Consider the following 18,588-nt stretch of genomic DNA (forward strand, 5'->3'; position numbering starts at 1 on the left):
GGGGAGGGGGTGGGAGGGTTGGGGGTTGGGGAGTGCCATTGAAGGGCTAAGGGACCGAAGGGCATGGTGTTTGTTGTTTTGTGCGTGATCGGTGTGTATGGGTTCTAATGGTTGGGAGAGTGGGTGAAGACGATGGTGCAAGATTGCTGGTGGCTAACAAAGCTTATGGGTTAGGTGGATGTGCTGAGAATGTACCTGAAAACGCTGTGTGAAGGTTTTGAGACTTTATACGAGTATTTTTTTTTTCGGAGGGAGTTTTCTGTAGCACATGTGGCACTTTAGTAGACATGCTGGTGTTGGTTACGAGCCCTTTTGAGTGGTATGACTGCGCGGGGTCTGGCTTGTTCAGCCGCACCTCGTACTAAGTAGTACAGGGCTGGGCGGGCTGAAAATATGGCAGAGGGATGTAACCGGTGAGTGGGGGGTACCAATGGGCTATAGAGTGTATTGCAGTTTAGAGTGAGTCATTGTGATGATGATGCATCGACATTGGGGATTTGTGTGCAATTTGAGGGTAACAAAGATGAAGGGAAAATGGTGTTGAAAGTTGCAGGCGCGGGGTGCTGTGTGACGACGAATGGCTGTTTGTCATTTTCCCTCTCTTAGTGTCTAGCTCACCTAAGGAAATATTTCGGATGGTGATATTGTTTCGAAGATTGCGATGTAGGATGCCGCGAGTTTTTTTTTGGGATCTATCTTGCTTGGAGCCCGTTGTTAGGTGATGGAGTACAGATGCAAATGCGGCTTTTTTGTTCAGCACAAAGAGATAGCGTCGGAGTGTGATTTAGAAGAAGAGAAGAAAATGCTTTTAGTGAATGCAACAGCTAACTTTTGAGTGTTTATACTAAGAGGAGGAAAGGAAAAGCTGACCCGCAAGTCTACCATCTCCATGCCCATGCAATAGAGTTAACCACAAGTGCGCACTTCCAAGACTTCCGGGCATGTATACTCTATTATTACCGGCGGCCAACTCATGCAGCGTCTTTGGTTGGTGGCTGACTTGGAACGAAGCGAACAAAGGACCTTCCCATCTTTTATCGCTTTGTCGCACTCCGAAACCGTCGCTGGCGCTTGAAAGGGTTTAGCCTGCTGACCGCGTTTTTGATTCCATTGCACTTCGAGATTTTGCGTGAAATGTTCGAGATCTTGTGTAGGCCGCCTAGAGCTGGCTGATACATGTCGCTGTCGATGGATTGTACGCGGCCGTTGTAATGTGAGAATGATGGCTCGGGCGGAGACGGAGTGGAAGGATGCGTGGGAGTATCTGCATCTGTGTTACAAGGTCGGGAATCACCAGGACCTTTAATAGGCTGTTCAAGCTCATCCATTTCTAGGTATGAGTCTGGCTCGATTACTGGGAGATTTTGATCGATGTCGTATACTTCCACTGGCGGTGGTGGCAGTGGATGATGTTGTCGGGAAAAGTCCTCTGCTGTTGGCTGATGGAAATATATATCGTGAGCACTTTGGACAATATATGTTGACGGAGTGTCAACATTCTCATCATACAGTAGGTATGGAGGCGACTGGATCTCAACCTGCATCGTACTAGATAGTTGTGTTGTGTTCCGTCTCGATATCGCAGCAGCGACAAATTCATTGTGGTCAGGCATACTTAGATGATTCTGGCGTACAGCGCGCATATTTCTAATGTAATGTTCATCAGACTCGGATGGCGGCTGGGACTGACTGGACATATTTGGAGTGTGGGACTCAGAGAGGTGTCTGGAGTTAGTATTAAATCCGTATGAAGGTTGCGTGAAGGAGCCGACCGTAGAAGCAGTCAAAGGAAAGATATCGGAAAAGGTTGATGGAGAGTACCCAAATTGAAGATGGCGTTCAGATAATGACTGAGTGAGGCGAGCACTTTGTGCTGTTGGGCCAGAGTATAGAGATGAACCAGAAAACTCTGTTACTGAAACCATAGTGAATGATCGTGCGCGACACGTGTGACCAGTTGCGGATTGAAGTAAATGACTCTAGTGCAGTGATGAAATTTACGTAAACTGCCAACTTGGTGATCGAGTAAATTGCGTGGCGATGACACATGCACGTGGGAGAGAAAGATATGGATATAAGGGCGGTGGCTTTAATCAGTGAATCGTCTTCCAGCCCATCAAAGGCGTTTTGTGGGTCCACCTTTCACTGCATACCCCCTTGTTTCACTGAAAAGCTCACAATGTACGTTCTAGCTATGGAACAACTCCAAATACGAAACGCATTGAGGACGCATGAAAGCTTTGATTTGTGAAGAGCTATAGACGAAGAAGAGATGGGACTAAGGTAAACGGGGGCGAAAAGAAACAAGGGAAAGTGAAGTCAAATGTGGAGTTTAGCCTAAGCCAAACCGAAAAATTTCAAAATCGCTCGCTTTCTTGAGAAATTTGGTTCCCAAGTATCCTGGAGCCCGAAGTCAGCATACGCCATATCATGAGCAGATTTTGTTCGTTCAGCGATTGTAGCTAAACATAGAATGACTGTGCATATAGAAATCACAACTCACCTGCATCATTGCTGTGTTGATAGCACTGTTAGCTTGCTTTACATCGGTCACCAAAGCTCCGCCCCAGACTTGGTATGCAGCCCTGCGCCCATCCTTGAAGATGTCGTTATTGTAAGTCAGCATGACCTTGCCACTTGCTGTATCAGTATTTTTGACCTGTTGGTAATCATCTTTGTAGTTGTCCTCCACTTTAGCGTCGTAGAGTTGGATCGTGATGTCGGACTCTGCTATTGACATGGACTTAGCAACAGCTTCCACAAGCATTGCTACTCGAGGCTGGTACTTCGAATTGGTTCCGGCGACAAAGGTAGGTGTGAATATGGTTGCCTTGATGATGTCGTTAGTATATGGGAACCGCAGTTATTAAATAAAAAAAAGGATATACATACCTTAAGATTCTTCTCTTTAGTTAGGCAGTTTTGGGGGAGTTGAGGAAAACCCAGAAAGGAGGGATTGTCAACATCGCCTTCTACTAGGGGCTTGATGACTGCATTTCGGAACTGTTCTTCGGTTTGCTTTCCCTTCCACCAGCTTTCCCAATGATGCGACTGTCTATTATTAGCTAAATGATATCTCTCACGAAGACTGATGGCCTCTTACCATAAACATTCCGCATTGAGAAGTCAACAGCACAGATGTACATCCATACAGACCCATGACACCAGCCATGAACGGTCCTTGTTTCCACTGCATGAAGATGGAGGTGGAATGCTCTTGATGGTCGACATCCTCCAAGTCGACTAAGAAAGGCTTGGAATCGAAGAATTCTTGGGCGAAAGCGTCCAGACCTCCCTGTGTTGGTTTGTTCAAGAAACCGAACACTGGGTCTGCTGTTGTCGGGATTGCACGAGGCAATGCCTTCCGGTTGCTTGTGGTCTCTACAGCTCGCGCTCTCCTAGCCGGGCAAGAGCCTCCACCACAGGTAGCGGGAGTACACAATACTTGCCCTGTCGGGTCATCATCGGGCACCTCTCCACACCCACTGTCCCTCTCTTTCTTACGGATATCATTGAACTTGTTCCTCTTGGAATTAGACTTACTTCCAAGTGGATTGAATTTTGACTCGGGCGAAATGCCATACAAGAGTTTTAGACCCTCGACATCACGTTGGCTGGGAGCAAGGACTTGCTTGATCTGATCGCCATTCGGCTTGGTCAAGACTGATCCCATACCACTATCGTAGATCATGATAGAGTCCCAATCAGGTTCCGTAACCGACTTGCTCGCTCTATATGCAGTTGAATCAACAAATGGGAGATACTCAGCAGCGCTGAATCGATGAGCTTTGGCAAAAGCCCTCGAAGTGCAAGCTTTCTTCATTTGATCGGCAGTTAGCGTTGCAGCGACACTGGCATAGTCTTTCAGATTCTCGCATTTGAAATTTGAAGCACCGAAGACGTTTCCGCCGGCAGCGGCGTAGTCAGATGACCAGAAGGCTGGATTTTGATGCTCGTGATGCAGACCCCACGCATGCTAAGTCTCTTATTAGTTGGGTTTCGACGAACCGAATATGAAGGGATGCTTACGCCCATTTGATGCGCGAAGTTGGCAACCAAGTTTTGCTTTCCAATATCAAGATCTGCAGTCAGTCTCATCAGAGGCCCTCTGTTCTCTGGGTCGCCGCTCATCTTATTGAGAGGCGGTATGCCGACGGTACAGGACAGTCCATCGCTCTTGGTAATGAGAAGGAAGTTCGGCCTGTTCGCGTTGTTGTTACAGCTGCAAAGGTTCTGTCAGAACTGATGCAGTCTTCAAAAATTAGTTTCTCATCGGGATTAACCTACTACGACTCATCCTTTTCTTCCCAGTCAAAGCCAGATCCAAGGCCTGAGTTTTCCCACAGCTTCCTCGCCTCGAGCAGATCTTCGAAGAACAGCTCCTTTGTCGCTTTCGACTCGAAGCAATATGTAATCTTGCCATTTGGCCACAAACGGTCGTCCGAGTTGGCGGCACCTGGGTTGATGGTCACATAGCGCTTCTTGATTACATTTGTAGACCTCCGAGAGCCTGTGCCAATTGTTGCATTCTCTTTCTCGGGTACGAAAAGGTCGCCATGTAGCTCAGTGTAACTGGGTGGAGTATAAACGATCGAAGATTCCCAGGCACGACTCCCTGCAAGAACAGGATGAGCAGCCAAGATAGTAGAGAAAACGAGTGTTAAGATGGAAGAAGCCATGATGCAATAAAACTATAAGCAAGTTAGCTGCTTTTTTCCATGGTGGGAATCAAGTGTGCTCACCGAATGTATTGAGTCACGTCTTTACGACATGTCACAGTTGGAAATGCTTGGTGAGTAGGACCACGATAACACAGCGGGCTTCGATTGAGAGCACCGTATCTCAAGAGACCTTGTGTGCGCTGCACCCATCATTTTCCACCATAAGAGAACTAGCTTGGTCCTTCCATAAAGGGAAAGCCAAGGCATCGATATTGAGATGCGCTAAATATAACTGTTGGGCAGTGGAACAAGTGCATACGGGTAACCAAAATGAATAATCATCCTTGCAACACATGCTAGAATACCCAGCCGCGGTGTCATGTGTTGATCAAATTCATTAGCTTCGCAGCTTAAGATTATCTTGAAAAGCTGATCCCAGTAAATTATACGATACCGTAACAAAACAGCGGAACGCCTGACCCGACACGATGGTGAGATAGGGCCGAGATGATAGCGAGGGGCTAGTAGATGAACTCAGACCAAGGACGGCACTTCCGCCACGAGGAAAGTGCCTGATAAGGCCGCTTCCAATAGAGGCCGCCTTAAAAAATATATGCAGGGTTTTCTTTGCATGCAACGTCGCAATTTATTGTGCATCTGATTAAATGGATGTGCGGGCATACAGGCTGCCAAGTACAAGATCTGAGAAAACGGGAAATGACACGAGATCGATTGATTGATGAAGAAGCACCCACCTATACAGAACGATTGTATCGCATTCAGTGTTTTAAGGTATGTACTTTAGCATGTGCATGTGTGCTGAATGAAGTATGAAATCAGATCTGTCAAGCGTCTGTTAACCTTATGACAGCCACAAAGTGTATGACACTGAACGCGTATCTCCGATCGTGAGTGGAGGCCTTGCAAACTCTGTCCCCTGAAGTTACCCAACTTTCATCTTCTTTCAGGCCTTGCATGCTTTTCAGGGTCGATCAGGCGCCCCGAGCCGCTAGCATCCAGGTGTGTCCCCCATATTTTGTGAGTGGGCCGACTTACGCTAGTGCGAACCTTTATGCAAGCCCCTGCACCCTCCCGCAACCTAGCTTTACAAGCATTTGGTTGCATGCATGCGGACAAGATACCGGACAGGGACATGGCTGTGCAACGGGCCTAAATGTATACCGACATTAGAGGGTTTGGGTCCATGCCTCGACTTTCAGGCGACCATACTCCCATCAATTCTTCCGATTGCCGTATGCCGCTGAACAAGGAATAGGCAGCTTTGCTTTCGGTTCTATTGCTTCTCCCACCAAAATTGCCGTTTGGTATTGCAAAAGGCTCATCTTCGTCTTCATAATCTGTACAGACGAGTAAAGGAGAACTTTGCTCAAGTGAGTTTTCCCAGCTGCTCTCTCGAAGTCTGCTTACAATAGCCTTTTAGAAAGGTAGCCAACCTATCATTGATCCGGATCTTGCAAAAGTCTTGCCTTCTCGTTTACGGCATCATGGCTCCCTTACTGGCTTGGACGGTATTATTCACATCAGTCATTTCCACAGCCTCTGGAGCTGCCATAAAACCCCAGCGACAAAGTATCAACAAACGATCAGTCTCGAATATCTTGGAACGCAAACCAGTAGTCCGCCCGCGAAGAGACGGAGACCCAACAGACTACTCTTGGGTGAAGAACTTGGTTGCAATAGGAGACAGTTTCACTGCTGGTATTGGTTCAGGTAATCACCTAGGCAGTGTGTTTCACGATGAAAACAGTTGGTTGTGTTCGCGTTATGACCTGTCATATCCAATGCTGGTCTACAACACAATTGGATCCTCAGTCAAAGACTTCCAGTTTCCTGCATGTAGCGGGGACCGATCCGTGCAGATATTTGAGCAAGTCGAAAAGCTCAAAGACAACATCGACATGGTTATCATGACTGCTGGTGGAAACGATCTTTGCTTGGTACGCTATTCTGAATCTCGTTTTGAAAACATTCTGGCTTCACCTTCGGACACGCACTTACAAAAGTTCTAGGCTGGAATGATCAAGAAATGCGTCATGCTTCCCTACGAGGGAGAAGAGACATGCAATGCAATCATCGACAAAGCCCAGGAGAACATCGATACCATTCTCAAGTCCAACCTCAAGCAGATCCTTTTGGCTCTCAACGATAAGATGGCCGAAGATGGGGTCGTCGTGTATAACGGCTATTCCCAGTTCTTCAATACTGAGAATGATGATTGTGCCACCAAACAGTCGTGGGCATTCAGTAGATGGCTTCCCAAATATTGGTTCAAGACTGCTCTTACGCTCACAACTGCGCGACGAGAAAGGTTCAACAAACTCGTTTTGGCCATCAACAATGCAATCAGGGATGTCATATACATCTTGCGCGACGAAGAGTCTATCAAATACCAAATCGGGTTTTCAAACTGGGATCCTTGGGTACGAGACGGAGTCAAAGGGCAGATGTGTGATCCATCTTCAAGCGGAGCGTACCCCGACAATGATCAGCCAGATCTCCAGTTCTTTAAACCGTCCACCAACCTGGCCACTTGGGAACATGACGAGCTTAGGAGAAGACAAGAGGAGATCAAGCAAATGCACGAGAATGGCACACTTCCGTCTAACAAGGACGAAATTGACCCGAGCATCTACGACAGTATTCTTTGGAAGTCGCCTTCTCCCGGTGCGGAAGTTATCCACAAGCTCAACAAACGAGCTCCTGCACCACCCGGCTGTCCGGGAGACAATGACTGGTTCGATCCGACCCTAGGCTTAGGACTACCTGACAGTTTTGGTAAACTCTTTCATCCTAATGAACTGGGACACGAGACCATTGCCTCATTTGCACTTGCCAAAGGCATTGATCTTCGCGCTAAAGTACTCGGCCAGGACTCGGAGACGTGCGCCGTCACAGACGAGTTCAAATGCTGGCAAAAAGAAGGACGCAAAGGCTATGTAACAGCCGACAGGATGAATGAGAGCATTGAAAAGTTCTGTGGCAAAGATGTCAACGCGCCTGATCATGAAGTTGGCTGGAGGAGGGAGTTCACATATTTCCAAGGCACACTAGACGAACACACCTTCGTCTTGCAGCTCGGCGAGGACGCTGGCGACTTCAAAAAGGATGACTGTATCGAATCTTTTCAAAGAATCGTTCACAGTTGTGACGGAAACGATCCTGAGAATCCGCTAAACTGGAAGTTTGGAGGGAGATGGCGCCGAGACGATTACACGTATGAGATCAATGTCAAGCGTGATAACAGGCCATGGCCAATGAAGGAGACGTACGGTTCATGTAATGGAGACTACAAGTTTCTCTGGAGCTCCTACTCTATCAAAGGTACACTACGATCCGACACTAAATTTTGATATCTGCTAACCTAGGATGCAGGCGCTGGCTTCAGCAGTTGGGACCACGGACAAGAAACCATTCTTAAACAAACGAGATATTGCTTGGGCGAGGGTGTCACAGAATGGGGGTTCTCATACTTTGACCAACCAGATGAAAATGGCTATGAATGGTCTGCAAGCTTCCGCACCCCGATTTGGGTCAAGGCAAGATGCTTTGCAAACAACAAAGTTGTTATGGCATCTGGAGGGTTTACAAATGGGTGCAGTGGCAGTGACGCCTGATTGGTTATTTCATGGGATTCTCTCTTTCTTTCCTCATGTATTATTTACATTTTTAAGTAATATGCCTATTAGCAACGTCATCTTCAACTTCGATATTGATCATGTTACCATGGAGATACGTTCTTCACTTTGCGATGACAGCTAAAACAGCACTATCCCAAGTAATAGGGAACTTTTTTGATACCCCATACGATCTGAGATGAATGATAAGGACAAAAGTAGCATCTGTAATGCTTCAATAATCATGATTTCTTAATACATTTCTGCCAAATTATACACGTATAAATTAATACTACAAAAGGTCAAACACTCTCTACACAAAATATGGCTGCGAACAACTTCCGGCAACTAAGTTGGCACGGGCGGCCCACTAGAGATTGTAGTGACTGGCCCAGCTATTCCGATACAGTACCAGGTGTCTAGCCAAAGATTCGAACAATCAGAACCAGCTCCTGGGTTCCATTTGTAGAAGTCACTGAAAAACAATATTAGCAAACAATCTTTTATACAACGGAATCCACCAACTTACTTCAAAGCAATGCCAGCAGAGTTGGCAATGGCCCAACATCCATCGCCGGCCTGAACGAGATAGAATCTTCTACAGCCAGCAACCATTCCCGCCTGTGTTGGAGAGGGCGTCGTGATGGCCCCACCAGCGGAAGTTGTTGCACTGGATGAAGCAGGTGCAGAAGAAGGTTTGCTGGATGATGCGGAGTTGGAGGTCGGGGGTTTCGTAGTAATCACACTTCCGCTCGCGACGCCAACACAGATGTAAAAGTTTGGTGTAAGGTTCGTACATTTGGAGGTACCTAGTGCTGGGTTCCAGGTTAAGAGCTGAAGCTCCGTAGTTCCCTTGCTTCCAGCAATTGAAGCGCATGTATCCGATCTGGTGACCATATTAGCATGTATAGACATCGTGCGCTCTACGGGTTACAACTTACCGAGAAACGAGCCAGAAGTCACTACAGTTTTCCACCATGCCACTTTGTGTCGGCATTTCAGAGGGGGGAGCAGTAGTACTCGGTACACCAGTTGTACGAGTAGTCGGTGTTCCAGGGATACCGATGCAGAGATACTGGTTTGCAACTATGCCCCCACAGTTTGTTCCGACAGTAGGGTTCCATTTGATGAAGTCGTTTTTCGAGAACCGACCATACATGCTTACAATCTCGTCACACGTCTCAGAGCCATCTGCTTTGTACCATATATTGCAGGTACTGATTTGGTTCTGGGGGACCGAAGAAGGCCGTTTTGTTTCTACGGGCGGCGCAGGTAGAGAGTCGCCAGCTACCACACAATAGTAGTAGTTCAACCACAAGCCATCGCAGTTTCCATTCAGCGCAGGATTCCAAGCAAAGAACTGTTGTTGCGAAATGAGACCATACTGAAGTACCTGCCTGCAAGTTTCTCCCTTTATAGCACATTTGGTCAGTAAATCTACCCGCTAGGGATACTGGATGCTTACATCTTTTGCTTGATGAAAAGCCTTGCAGTTGGAGGCAAGGCCCGCTTGGGTTGGCGAAGCCACAAAACTGGAGTTTGCATCTTGGTATGTTGTTGGCGTATATGCTGTGGGCTCGGGAACCTCTACAGGGGCAGCAGTAATGGTATAGTCGAACGTCACCGTCATGGACTGCGGCTGGATGCCAATACACACCCACCAGCCATCATAGAGTCCAGAGCAGTCGCTATCTAGAGCTGGGTTCCACTCAAGACTAAATAGCGTCAGCGGTCAGTTTTCTTCCTAAAATCAACATCAAGGCAGGGGTTTGACTTACAACTGTGCCATCGTTGCCCGAGTAGCTGCGCCAACAATTTGCTGACATGTTTCTCCAGCCGATACCAAGTGCCAGTTGTTGCAGTACGAAACTTGTCCTGCTTGTGTCTTCTTCGGTGGAAAGGTAGTCTCCACCGTCGTGCTTGAGATGTTCCATGTGTGTACTGGCTCTCGAATAGAGTACGGGGCAGTAGGAGTAACGGTCTTTCGTGTGCTGGAAGACTTTATTGATGAAATCTTCGATGAGCTGATGGTACTGCTGCGCACGCTCGTGACTGGCACACTGGAAGAGCCGCTCCTGATACTGGAACTTGTGACTGGCACACTCGCAGAGCTGCTCCTGATGCTAGAGCTCGGGAGTGCACCAACGCCAACGCAGTATGAAGAACCAAGCCAGAAGTTGGTCAAACAGTCATCAGAAACATCAGGGTTCCATTTGATGAAGTCGGCGTGCGAGATTCCATATTTGGTTTCCACTGCCCAGCATCCATCGCCGCTGACGACAGTATGGAAAGCATTGCAGTTTTTGGCAATGTTGGGGTGTGTAGGGCCTGTGGGACTGCTCGTTTGGGCATTACTGAACTTGAAAAAAATCGACGCGGCAACGAAGCCCCGACAGAAAGACACGGTAACCATGGCGAAGATGTGTGAGTATGTCGTCAATTACTCAAAAGCTCAGGTGTGAGCTGGTATGAATTTGACGCTGAGATGGGGAAGCCTCGTGCCACCAAAATGCCAAGTTCTTCCAGGCAAGTTCAGTGATACCGTAGCCTCGGACTATGCATTCTGTTTAATGATGACCGTCCCCTGCCATCAGTCCAGACGTGCTCGAAATATCCTCACCCCTGCTGGCAGCCTTAGGTGGACTAGAAGAAGGTTCCTCCCGAGCTGTAAACTGAGTATCCACCGATGGCACGCCTTGGGCTGCAGTTCTGCGGAGCAACCTAGCATGTAGTGTATGCACTAAAACAACCAAAACGGCAATGATTGCAAGCCGAGTAGCTATGGAGTTAGTATACCAGGATACAATTTTCATGCAGGGGCTACGCTAAGTGTAAATTACGATATTAATACGACAGAATAGGCTAGTTGAGTCGATGTTCGCACGAGGGCTATCAGTGCGCGGGCCGATTCACTAGCATTTTGGACCCCAACGCCTTAAGGCCGCCCCAGATAACGGACGTTTTATGAAGACTTGGTATTCAGGCCACCAAGCGTGCATGTAGGTGCCGAAGAATTCCTGGCTGCCGGGTCCACATTAAGGCCTTCTGTTCATCCCAGTAATTGATATCAAGCCATGATAGGCTAGCTCGGGTGCTAGACTAAGAACAGACTGAACATACTCTCCACTAATTTCGGCTTGCCACTGCATCCATGCTGTAAGGGACGTGATCATCCGCGAACTAGCCGATACTACCTTCAGGGGAATGCAAGGAGCGTTTTTTTCTTAGTAACATTTTGAAATTGGATCGACCATTATTGCCTGGGCCCGAGCTTGCAGTTGCAATGGTTGTGAATCAAGCTCAACGAAGTCCCCTCGTCGTTGATGTAGAGATCCATTGTCACTCTTTCTTTCGTAGTTTATGGAAAACAAACCAGCGTCTTGAACTACTGTACGGTGTAACTTTTTTGTAGCTATGGTCGTCGGGTCGTTTACAAGACGGGCATTGCTGCTTAGTTTGGGATTGCGATCAATCAACTTCTTTTCTGTTCTGGCCCAAGAAAACTCCAGCCTTCGCACGTTTGCTCTCCAAGGTGGTGTTGAAGCAGCAGCCGAGGACGACGACTATACATGCAGCAAGACAAAGGGTTGCAAGATAGGATGCTGCGGAGCGCTGTGAGTCCACCATGGAAAAAGACGTATCACTTTACTAATGAATGTTATAGAGACCCAACGACTGGCAAAGCTGTTTGCGGACTTGGCCCCGACTTCTGCGGTGAGGGTTGTATCTCCACATGCGACTACAAAAGCGAATGTGATCCTGGATGGGGAGCCCAGTGGTCCAATGCCTCAACATGCCCTCTCAACGTGTGCTGCAGTGACTTTGGTTTTTGTGGCACGACTTCAGACTTTTGTAATGGGGTTGTCACACCTTCGCCTCAATGTAATACGAGGACTGCCGATGAGAAACTCATAGGCTATTACGAGGGCTGGAATATGCAAAGACCATGCGGAAGTAAGCAACATTGTACTCCATTAATTCATGGTATACTAATAGATTAAAAGCTATGCCACCGGAAGAAATCCCTCTTGGAGCATACACTCATATCAACTTTGCATTTGCGCTCGTCAACCCAACAACATTCCGCATCGATGCCATGGATGCCGAGACGGCCAAAATGTACAAGAGAGTAACCAAACTGAAGGAAAGGCAGCCCGGCCTTCAAGTCTGGATCGGTCAGTACAACCCAGTTCCTGCTCAATCTCTTACTGATTGTGTCTGCTGTAGCTATCGGTGGATGGGCCATGAATGATCCTGGTCCATACCGGACCACCTTCTCCGACCTTGCGAAATCCACTTCTGCACAAGCTTCATTCTTCGAATCGCTAGTGACTTTCATGAAAGCCAACAACTTTGATGGTGTCGATATCGACTGGGAATACCCTGTTGCAGAGGACCGTGGAGGTATTCCGGAAGATTTTGAGAATTATGTAACCTTTTTGAAGAATCTGCGCAACCACCTCAACGGCAGTGGCCGATACTACGGCCTTACACTCACACTCGTAAGTTGACTTCTCGTCAAATTAAGCAGCCTACGGAACTAAATTTCCCTTAGCCAGCATCTTACTGGTACATGAAAGGCTTCGACATAATCAAGCTGGAGCCATGGGTAGATTGGTTCAACATCATGACTTATGACATCCGTAAGACAGTTTCCATCTCTTGCAATGGGGGGAAGTATGCTGATATCGGATCATCCAGACGGCGTTTGGGACAGTACAGTCAAAAGTATCGGCCCATACGCTTTCGCACACACCAACCTTACCGAAATTCAGCTAGGCCTTGAGCTTCTTTGGAGAAACAACATCAACCCTGCTCGCGTAGTCATGGGTCTAGGCTTCTACGGTCGAAGTAAATTTCCACCTCCATCATCTGCCTCTACCTATGCTAACCCTCACACTTAGCTTTTACGATGAAGGATTCCAATTGCATGAGTGCGGGTTGTGAATTCACTGAGGGTGCGAAGGGTGGTGAATGCACTGGAACTCCAGGCGTGTTATCAGCCGCTGAGATCAACAAGATCATAGAGAATGGCGCAACAGTTTCGCATGACCTCGAGGCGGCAGCGAAAATTGTTACCTGGGACGGTAACCAGTGGGCAAGCTTTGATGACGCTGAAACGCTGAAGATCAAGCTGGACTATGCAAATCAGCGTTGCTTGGGAGGGTAAGTTGATCTTTGAATTCCCTTGCCCAATCATCACTCCTATCATATTGCTGTGCTAACATCGTTACCCATCGCAGAACCATGATATGGGCAATCGACTTAGATGACGGTTCTTTGTTGGAAGCATTGACGTCGGTGAGCACTAAGAAAAAGGAAGAGGTCCTAGCAGAATCAGATTTCGATATGCCGGACTTTGGTACCAACTGGGATTTCGTTCCGAAAGAGGCCAACGGAAAGCGAAAGAGGGATGAGCTATGAGCTTTGGCAACTGAGGAGTTCGGTTTGGGATATATTTCGTACGTTCATGGATTCTAGAAGCTCGTGAGCTAGTTTTGCATTGTATTCTTAAGTAAGTTGAAAGGGTTTTGATGGATGTGCCTGGAATCTATGGGTCTGGAGGATATTTAAAGAAAAACATCCTCTAATGAACAGCATTCGCATGATGATAAACCTGAGAACATGATCTATCGTATTTAGACCGCATCACCAAAATTTCAGCCTGCCAGATAACGAGCTCTCTTTCTTATCTTTCTCCGCAGCCTCAGCAGCATCTTTCGCTAGTTGCACCTTGAGTTAGCGAACAAATAATGAGCCCACAACAGGGCATCAGTGCAAAACTCACCATCGAGCTCATCTCTCGCCTTCTTCATGGCCTCCAATGCCTTTTCAAAAAACGGTCTCAACTCCAAATCCTCTGCTGCCCATGTGTTCCCATGGATCTCATATTGCTTAAACCAGGCCTCCAAAGAGTCAATCGGCGAGGACCCATTCCTTGAAGGAAGCCTTGGGTCGGCGCCGGCTTCAAGCAGCAGTTCAACAACGGGAAGGTTTTGTTTGAGCACAGCATAATCGACAGAGCGACCATCGCAAATCGCCCAATCCAATGCGCGACCTTCGGCACGAGGGCGACGGTCTAGTTCGTTGGGAGAGAAGCCTGCAGCCAAAGCAGCGCGGATGAGCGCAAGACGGGTTTCCAGAGGCTTATTAGATACCGCCTCAATGAAGAGTGTGAGTTCATTGACATCCGTGCTAGCAGGTACTTTGGGATCCATGTCGGTAAAAGGGGTCGGTGATAACAATTTAGGATATGGATTGGAGCGCAACCTAGTGTTGAGTAGGGTTGGTAGGGTGTTGCGTCGCTTTTATACGATGGTCACAGTCCTAGCTACAAACGGCGATCACTAAGAGGTCGTTGTGCATAAAGAAATATGACAAAGTTTAGTCTCGAGGCGCACTACTACTGTCATTCGCCTAGCCCACACTGAGTAAGGTGTTTGAGGGCCCCGTGTCAAGTTGGTTGGCCAGAGTCTGCAGGTCACATGACAAACACCAACATTTCCTTCCCCTCGAGACTAGCCTAGCACAATTAGAAAAGCCCAAAAGATCGCAGTAGGGGTGGGGGGACTCTGAAATTTAAGTTTAGTTTCTCCCATATGAACGAAATTTCAAAGGGAAAAAAGATCACATCTGCTCGAGTTTAGTTGAAGTAGTACAGTTAAAACAATTATTGGTTGCGTGCAAGATGACATCGCTCATGTCGCCATATCTACCACGAACAAGAATGGGTTTGCTCAAAAAGAAGCTAGACGCTATCATTCTATGTAAGCACATAGTCTTGGTATGCCATTCATATATAAATACCCACGGGTATAAATCCCACGTTACTGAGAACATATTGGTTTAACGCCGGAGGTGATTACATCTGTCTATCAGCCACTCAAGCTTTGGTTCACTCTCCTGCCAGTTTTCTGAATGGAGCTGACCTAAGACCCATTGTGATGATCGTAGATGAGGTTAGATCTTATGGTAACGTAGGAGCATACACAAGCGTGAACAAATGCGTCTCTGCATATCTCTTTCCGCAGTTGAGAGTTTTGTATTGGCTAAAATCCAAGACCATCTTTCTATGAGTCAGTCAATTGCCTGCATTAATGTTTAATTCTCGGTTAGTGTCCTGATACAATAATTGGCATTGAAAGTAGAAAGTGGGGTACGTACTTGGGATTGGCACTCTAGAATCAGGCGATCTTTTCGTCTGCATCGCAACACAAACCAACCACTAACAATCCCATGAAACTTATTTTCTATATCTTTTTATGGTATTCCAAGTCTGCTCAAGACGTCACATGTCGTCATTCCGATATCGCATCTCACGTCTCTCAACGCCAGTATGGTTCCCATGTGGTAGTTTTGCTGCAAGGCAGATCGCATGCAATCTCAAAAAAGTATAACACCACGAAAGAGCATCTTTTGAATACTCGAGGGACGAGAGATTCATGTCTGAAACTTGTATCCTCCGCCCAGAGCGTCGACTGCACTTGATAAGGAAGGTGGCTCTTTCTATGTTGATCAAGAAATACTTGTAGTTAGAATGCCATACATCGGGAGTTTCTCGGCTGCTACTAGGTGACGCGACAAGTTATACTCTTGCACCCAAACGGCACATGCAATTGGATACTCTGCGCTTGGCTCAGCACTCTTGCATTTGCCAAGGCGGACACCCGTTGTCCAAGACTACTCAGCACCAATCACACACACAATGTCGTATGCTAGGGTTCAAGGATTATTTTGGAGAAACCATCTGGCTCTCTATTTTAATTCCTATCTCTGGGCATTTGACATGTCGGACTGCTTCTTCGGTACATAGAGACGTGCTGTTAACGGCTTTACTAAATGAGGCATCTCGCAAGGCGAAAGAATTATGTCGCAAGGACCGACATAAATAATCTGAACAGGCCCCTTGCGCAGAGCTCAGGTCCGTTCACTCACGCTCGTCAAAATGTCGACCGGTGCCAATTTGGAGATTGTAGATGCCGCTCTGGTAGCCACCCCTGCCGTTCAGGATGACGTGCGAGCAATTGCAGGTTTTGAGAAGAAAGGTGGCTTTGTGAATACTTCCGAGAGTCTTCGCGGCCCCAATGGCGAGGAGTATCCTACCGATGAAGAGTGGGCGACACTTCGCCGTGTGTATGGAAAGGTCAGCTGGATGAGTATCCACACTCCCCAAATATATTCTTGCGTCACCCGAATTAATTTCTAACGATATGGATAGTTTACATTATCGGAATTATTGAAATGTGTGAGCGTTTTGCATACTATGGAACAACCGCTGTCTTTGTGAATTTCATTCAAAAGCCACTGCCTACCACTGGACCATTCCCTGAAGCCGGGGCCGCTGGTAGTGGTCAGCCTGGAGCGTTAGGAATGGGACAACGTGCTAGTACGGGTTTGACTCAATTCAACACCTTCTTTTCGTACATCATGCCTTTGGTTGGTAAGAATTTCCGTTCAAAACTCACTATATCTATGCTAAATACGCTGTTTAGGTGGCTGGCTAGCAGATGAGTACTTGGGCAAGTTCAAGACCATTTACGTGGCTATTTGCGTTGCCACGCTGGGACACATATTAATCATTATTGCCGCCATCACTCAAGTCATGGGACCAAACCCTAACGGAGCTCTTGCCTCGTTTATTCTGGGTCTGATTCTTTTTGGTGCGGGTGTTGGACTGTTCAAATGTTGTATCTCGCCGCTCATTGCGGAGCAATATGAGGCTAGTCATCCGAGAGCGACTATACGCGTTGAGCCAAACGGAGAACGCGTCATTGTCGACCCGGGAATCACTTACTCCAGGATTTATATGCGCTACTACCTTTTGATCAATGTGGGAGCATTGGTTGGTCAAGTTTCCATGGGTAAGTTGATTTTGACAGTGACAATATAGCTACTAACCTTTCTCTTAGTGTACGCCGAAAAATACGTCGGATTCTGGCTTTCATTCACGCTGCCAACTATTCTTTTTGCATTCTGTCCACTCTTGATGGTCATGTTCAGCAAACACTATGTCAAGAAGCCGCCACAGGGCGACGTACTCCTCAAATCCTTGAGAGTGTATGGGTTGGTGTTGAAAGGCCGTTTCTCAATAAATCCCATGCGCACATGGAGGAACTTCTCTGATCAAAATATTTGGGACAGCGCAAAGCCGAGCAAAATGGTCAACAAGCCATCGTGGATGACGTTTGACGATGCCTGGGTTGAAGAGGTCCGACGTGGTATCAAGGCCTGCGAGGTGTTCCTTTGGCTGCCCGCCTTTTGGTTGCCTTACAGTCAAATGTGCGTCCTGAGCCCTATTGTAGTATATGAAACCTGAGCTGACTTCAGTCTCTCCCATCTAGGACCAGTAACTTGGTTTCTCAGGCATCGACCATGAAGCTCAACGGCGTGCCAAATGACATTGTCCACAACCTAAACCCCATCACTCTTCTAATCTTCATCCCGATATTCGATAAGGTCCTCTACCCCAAGCTCGCCGATTGGGGCATCAAATTCTCGCCCTTGAAGAAAATCCAAGCTGGTTTCGTTTGCGCGCTGCTTTCCATGGTGGCCGCTGCAGTCACCCAACATTTCATCTACGTAAAGTCGCCTTGTGGTAAAAAAGCAAGCAGCTGTAACGTGCCCCCAGACCTATCAGTTTGGGCTCAAGTCCCCGCATATGTCCTCATCGCCTTTTCCGAAATTTTCGCCGCCATTACTGGAGTGGAATACGCGTACACTAAGGCACCCAGGAACATGCGATCGTTCGTGACGGGTATGTTCTGGTTCACTCACGCGTTTTCATCTGCCATTGCGCAGGCCTTTGTGCCTTTGGCTGGTGACCCACTGCTGGTATGGTTGTATACGGGCATTGCTGTTCTTACGTTCCTTGGTTATATTGGGTTTACGTGGACTTTTAGATCGCTAGACAAGGAAGACGAGAGCCTTGATAAGCTTCCTGAAGGCGAGTACCAGTCTGACGCAGAATTTCTTGCCGAGAAGACTGCGGACGCGGAGAGGGCTTAGTTGGAGATTCTTGAGCTCTGGTAATGGGCTTGCGATGACTGATCGGGTATCGACTTGGTAATTGATTAATTCCACGGGCATTCCTGGCTATACATTGCTGGCCAAGTCATACTATCTTTTACCTACATATTCATCCTTTCTGTGGTTGATGTGTGGCGGTGAAACCTTACGGATGCAAAGTCTTTTCAGTGCCCCACATACTCTTACTATTCTTCTTTCTCACAACCGTAACCGTTCATACAAGTCAATAGTGACCATGCGGCTCAAAACAATACCCACTTATATAC

General features: G+C 47.4%; 8 protein-coding genes across 8 annotated transcripts; 3 read left to right on the plus strand and 5 right to left on the minus strand.

Moving 5' to 3' along the window:
• Positions 1–1,034: 1,034 nt before the first annotated feature.
• COCMIDRAFT_30398 (uncharacterized protein) lies at positions 1,035–1,697 on the minus strand (the record flags this gene model as incomplete). Its single annotated transcript, XM_007694585.1, has 1 exon — positions 1,035–1,697. One exon carries the CDS (start codon positions 1,695–1,697, stop codon positions 1,035–1,037), a length of 663 nt encoding a protein of 220 aa, XP_007692775.1.
• Positions 1,698–3,478: 1,781 nt separating this feature from the next.
• COCMIDRAFT_68016 (uncharacterized protein) lies at positions 3,479–4,481 on the minus strand (the record flags this gene model as incomplete). The annotated part of the gene is made up of 3 exons (XM_007694586.1): positions 3,479–3,976; positions 4,009–4,222; positions 4,291–4,481. Coding segments are annotated over 3 exons (903 nt in total), but the record flags the coding sequence as incomplete, so codon positions are not given.
• Positions 4,482–6,166: 1,685 nt separating this feature from the next.
• COCMIDRAFT_108112 (uncharacterized protein) lies at positions 6,167–8,296 on the plus strand (the record flags this gene model as incomplete). The annotated part of the gene is made up of 3 exons (XM_007694587.1): positions 6,167–6,619; positions 6,692–8,003; positions 8,055–8,296. The coding sequence occupies 3 exons, from the start codon at positions 6,167–6,169 to the stop codon at positions 8,294–8,296; spliced, it is 2,007 nt and encodes a 668-aa protein (XP_007692777.1).
• A 396-nt stretch (positions 8,297–8,692) lies between these two features.
• On the minus strand, positions 8,693–8,932 carry COCMIDRAFT_45124 (carbohydrate-binding module family 50 protein; the record flags this gene model as incomplete). The annotated part of the gene is made up of 2 exons (XM_007694588.1): positions 8,693–8,771; positions 8,826–8,932. Coding segments are annotated over 2 exons (186 nt in total), but the record flags the coding sequence as incomplete, so codon positions are not given.
• Positions 8,933–9,007: 75 nt separating this feature from the next.
• On the minus strand, positions 9,008–10,655 carry COCMIDRAFT_60515 (carbohydrate-binding module family 50 protein; the record flags this gene model as incomplete). Its single annotated transcript, XM_007694589.1, has 4 exons — positions 9,008–9,182; positions 9,238–9,707; positions 9,762–10,011; positions 10,075–10,655. Coding segments are annotated over 4 exons (1,476 nt in total), but the record flags the coding sequence as incomplete, so codon positions are not given.
• Positions 10,656–11,710: 1,055 nt separating this feature from the next.
• On the plus strand, positions 11,711–13,720 carry COCMIDRAFT_30402 (glycoside hydrolase family 18 protein; the record flags this gene model as incomplete). The annotated part of the gene is made up of 8 exons (XM_007694590.1): positions 11,711–11,910; positions 11,961–12,250; positions 12,301–12,471; positions 12,524–12,798; positions 12,852–12,939; positions 12,998–13,147; positions 13,201–13,462; positions 13,540–13,720. The coding sequence occupies 8 exons, from the start codon at positions 11,711–11,713 to the stop codon at positions 13,718–13,720; spliced, it is 1,617 nt and encodes a 538-aa protein (XP_007692780.1).
• A 299-nt stretch (positions 13,721–14,019) lies between these two features.
• Positions 14,020–14,307, minus strand: COCMIDRAFT_75760 (uncharacterized protein; the record flags this gene model as incomplete). The annotated part of the gene is made up of 1 exon (XM_007694591.2): positions 14,020–14,307. A coding segment is annotated over one exon (288 nt), but the record flags the coding sequence as incomplete, so codon positions are not given.
• Positions 14,308–16,241: 1,934 nt separating this feature from the next.
• COCMIDRAFT_9462 (uncharacterized protein) lies at positions 16,242–18,301 on the plus strand (the record flags this gene model as incomplete). The annotated part of the gene is made up of 5 exons (XM_007694592.1): positions 16,242–16,452; positions 16,515–16,736; positions 16,789–17,157; positions 17,206–17,575; positions 17,638–18,301. 5 exons carry the CDS (start codon positions 16,242–16,244, stop codon positions 18,299–18,301), a joined length of 1,836 nt encoding a protein of 611 aa, XP_007692782.1.
• Positions 18,302–18,588: the final 287 nt, after the last annotated feature.

This window comes from Bipolaris oryzae, assembly GCF_000523455.1.
Source record: "Bipolaris oryzae ATCC 44560 unplaced genomic scaffold scaffold_227, whole genome shotgun sequence".
Classification (NCBI taxonomy): domain Eukaryota; kingdom Fungi; phylum Ascomycota; class Dothideomycetes; order Pleosporales; family Pleosporaceae; genus Bipolaris; species Bipolaris oryzae.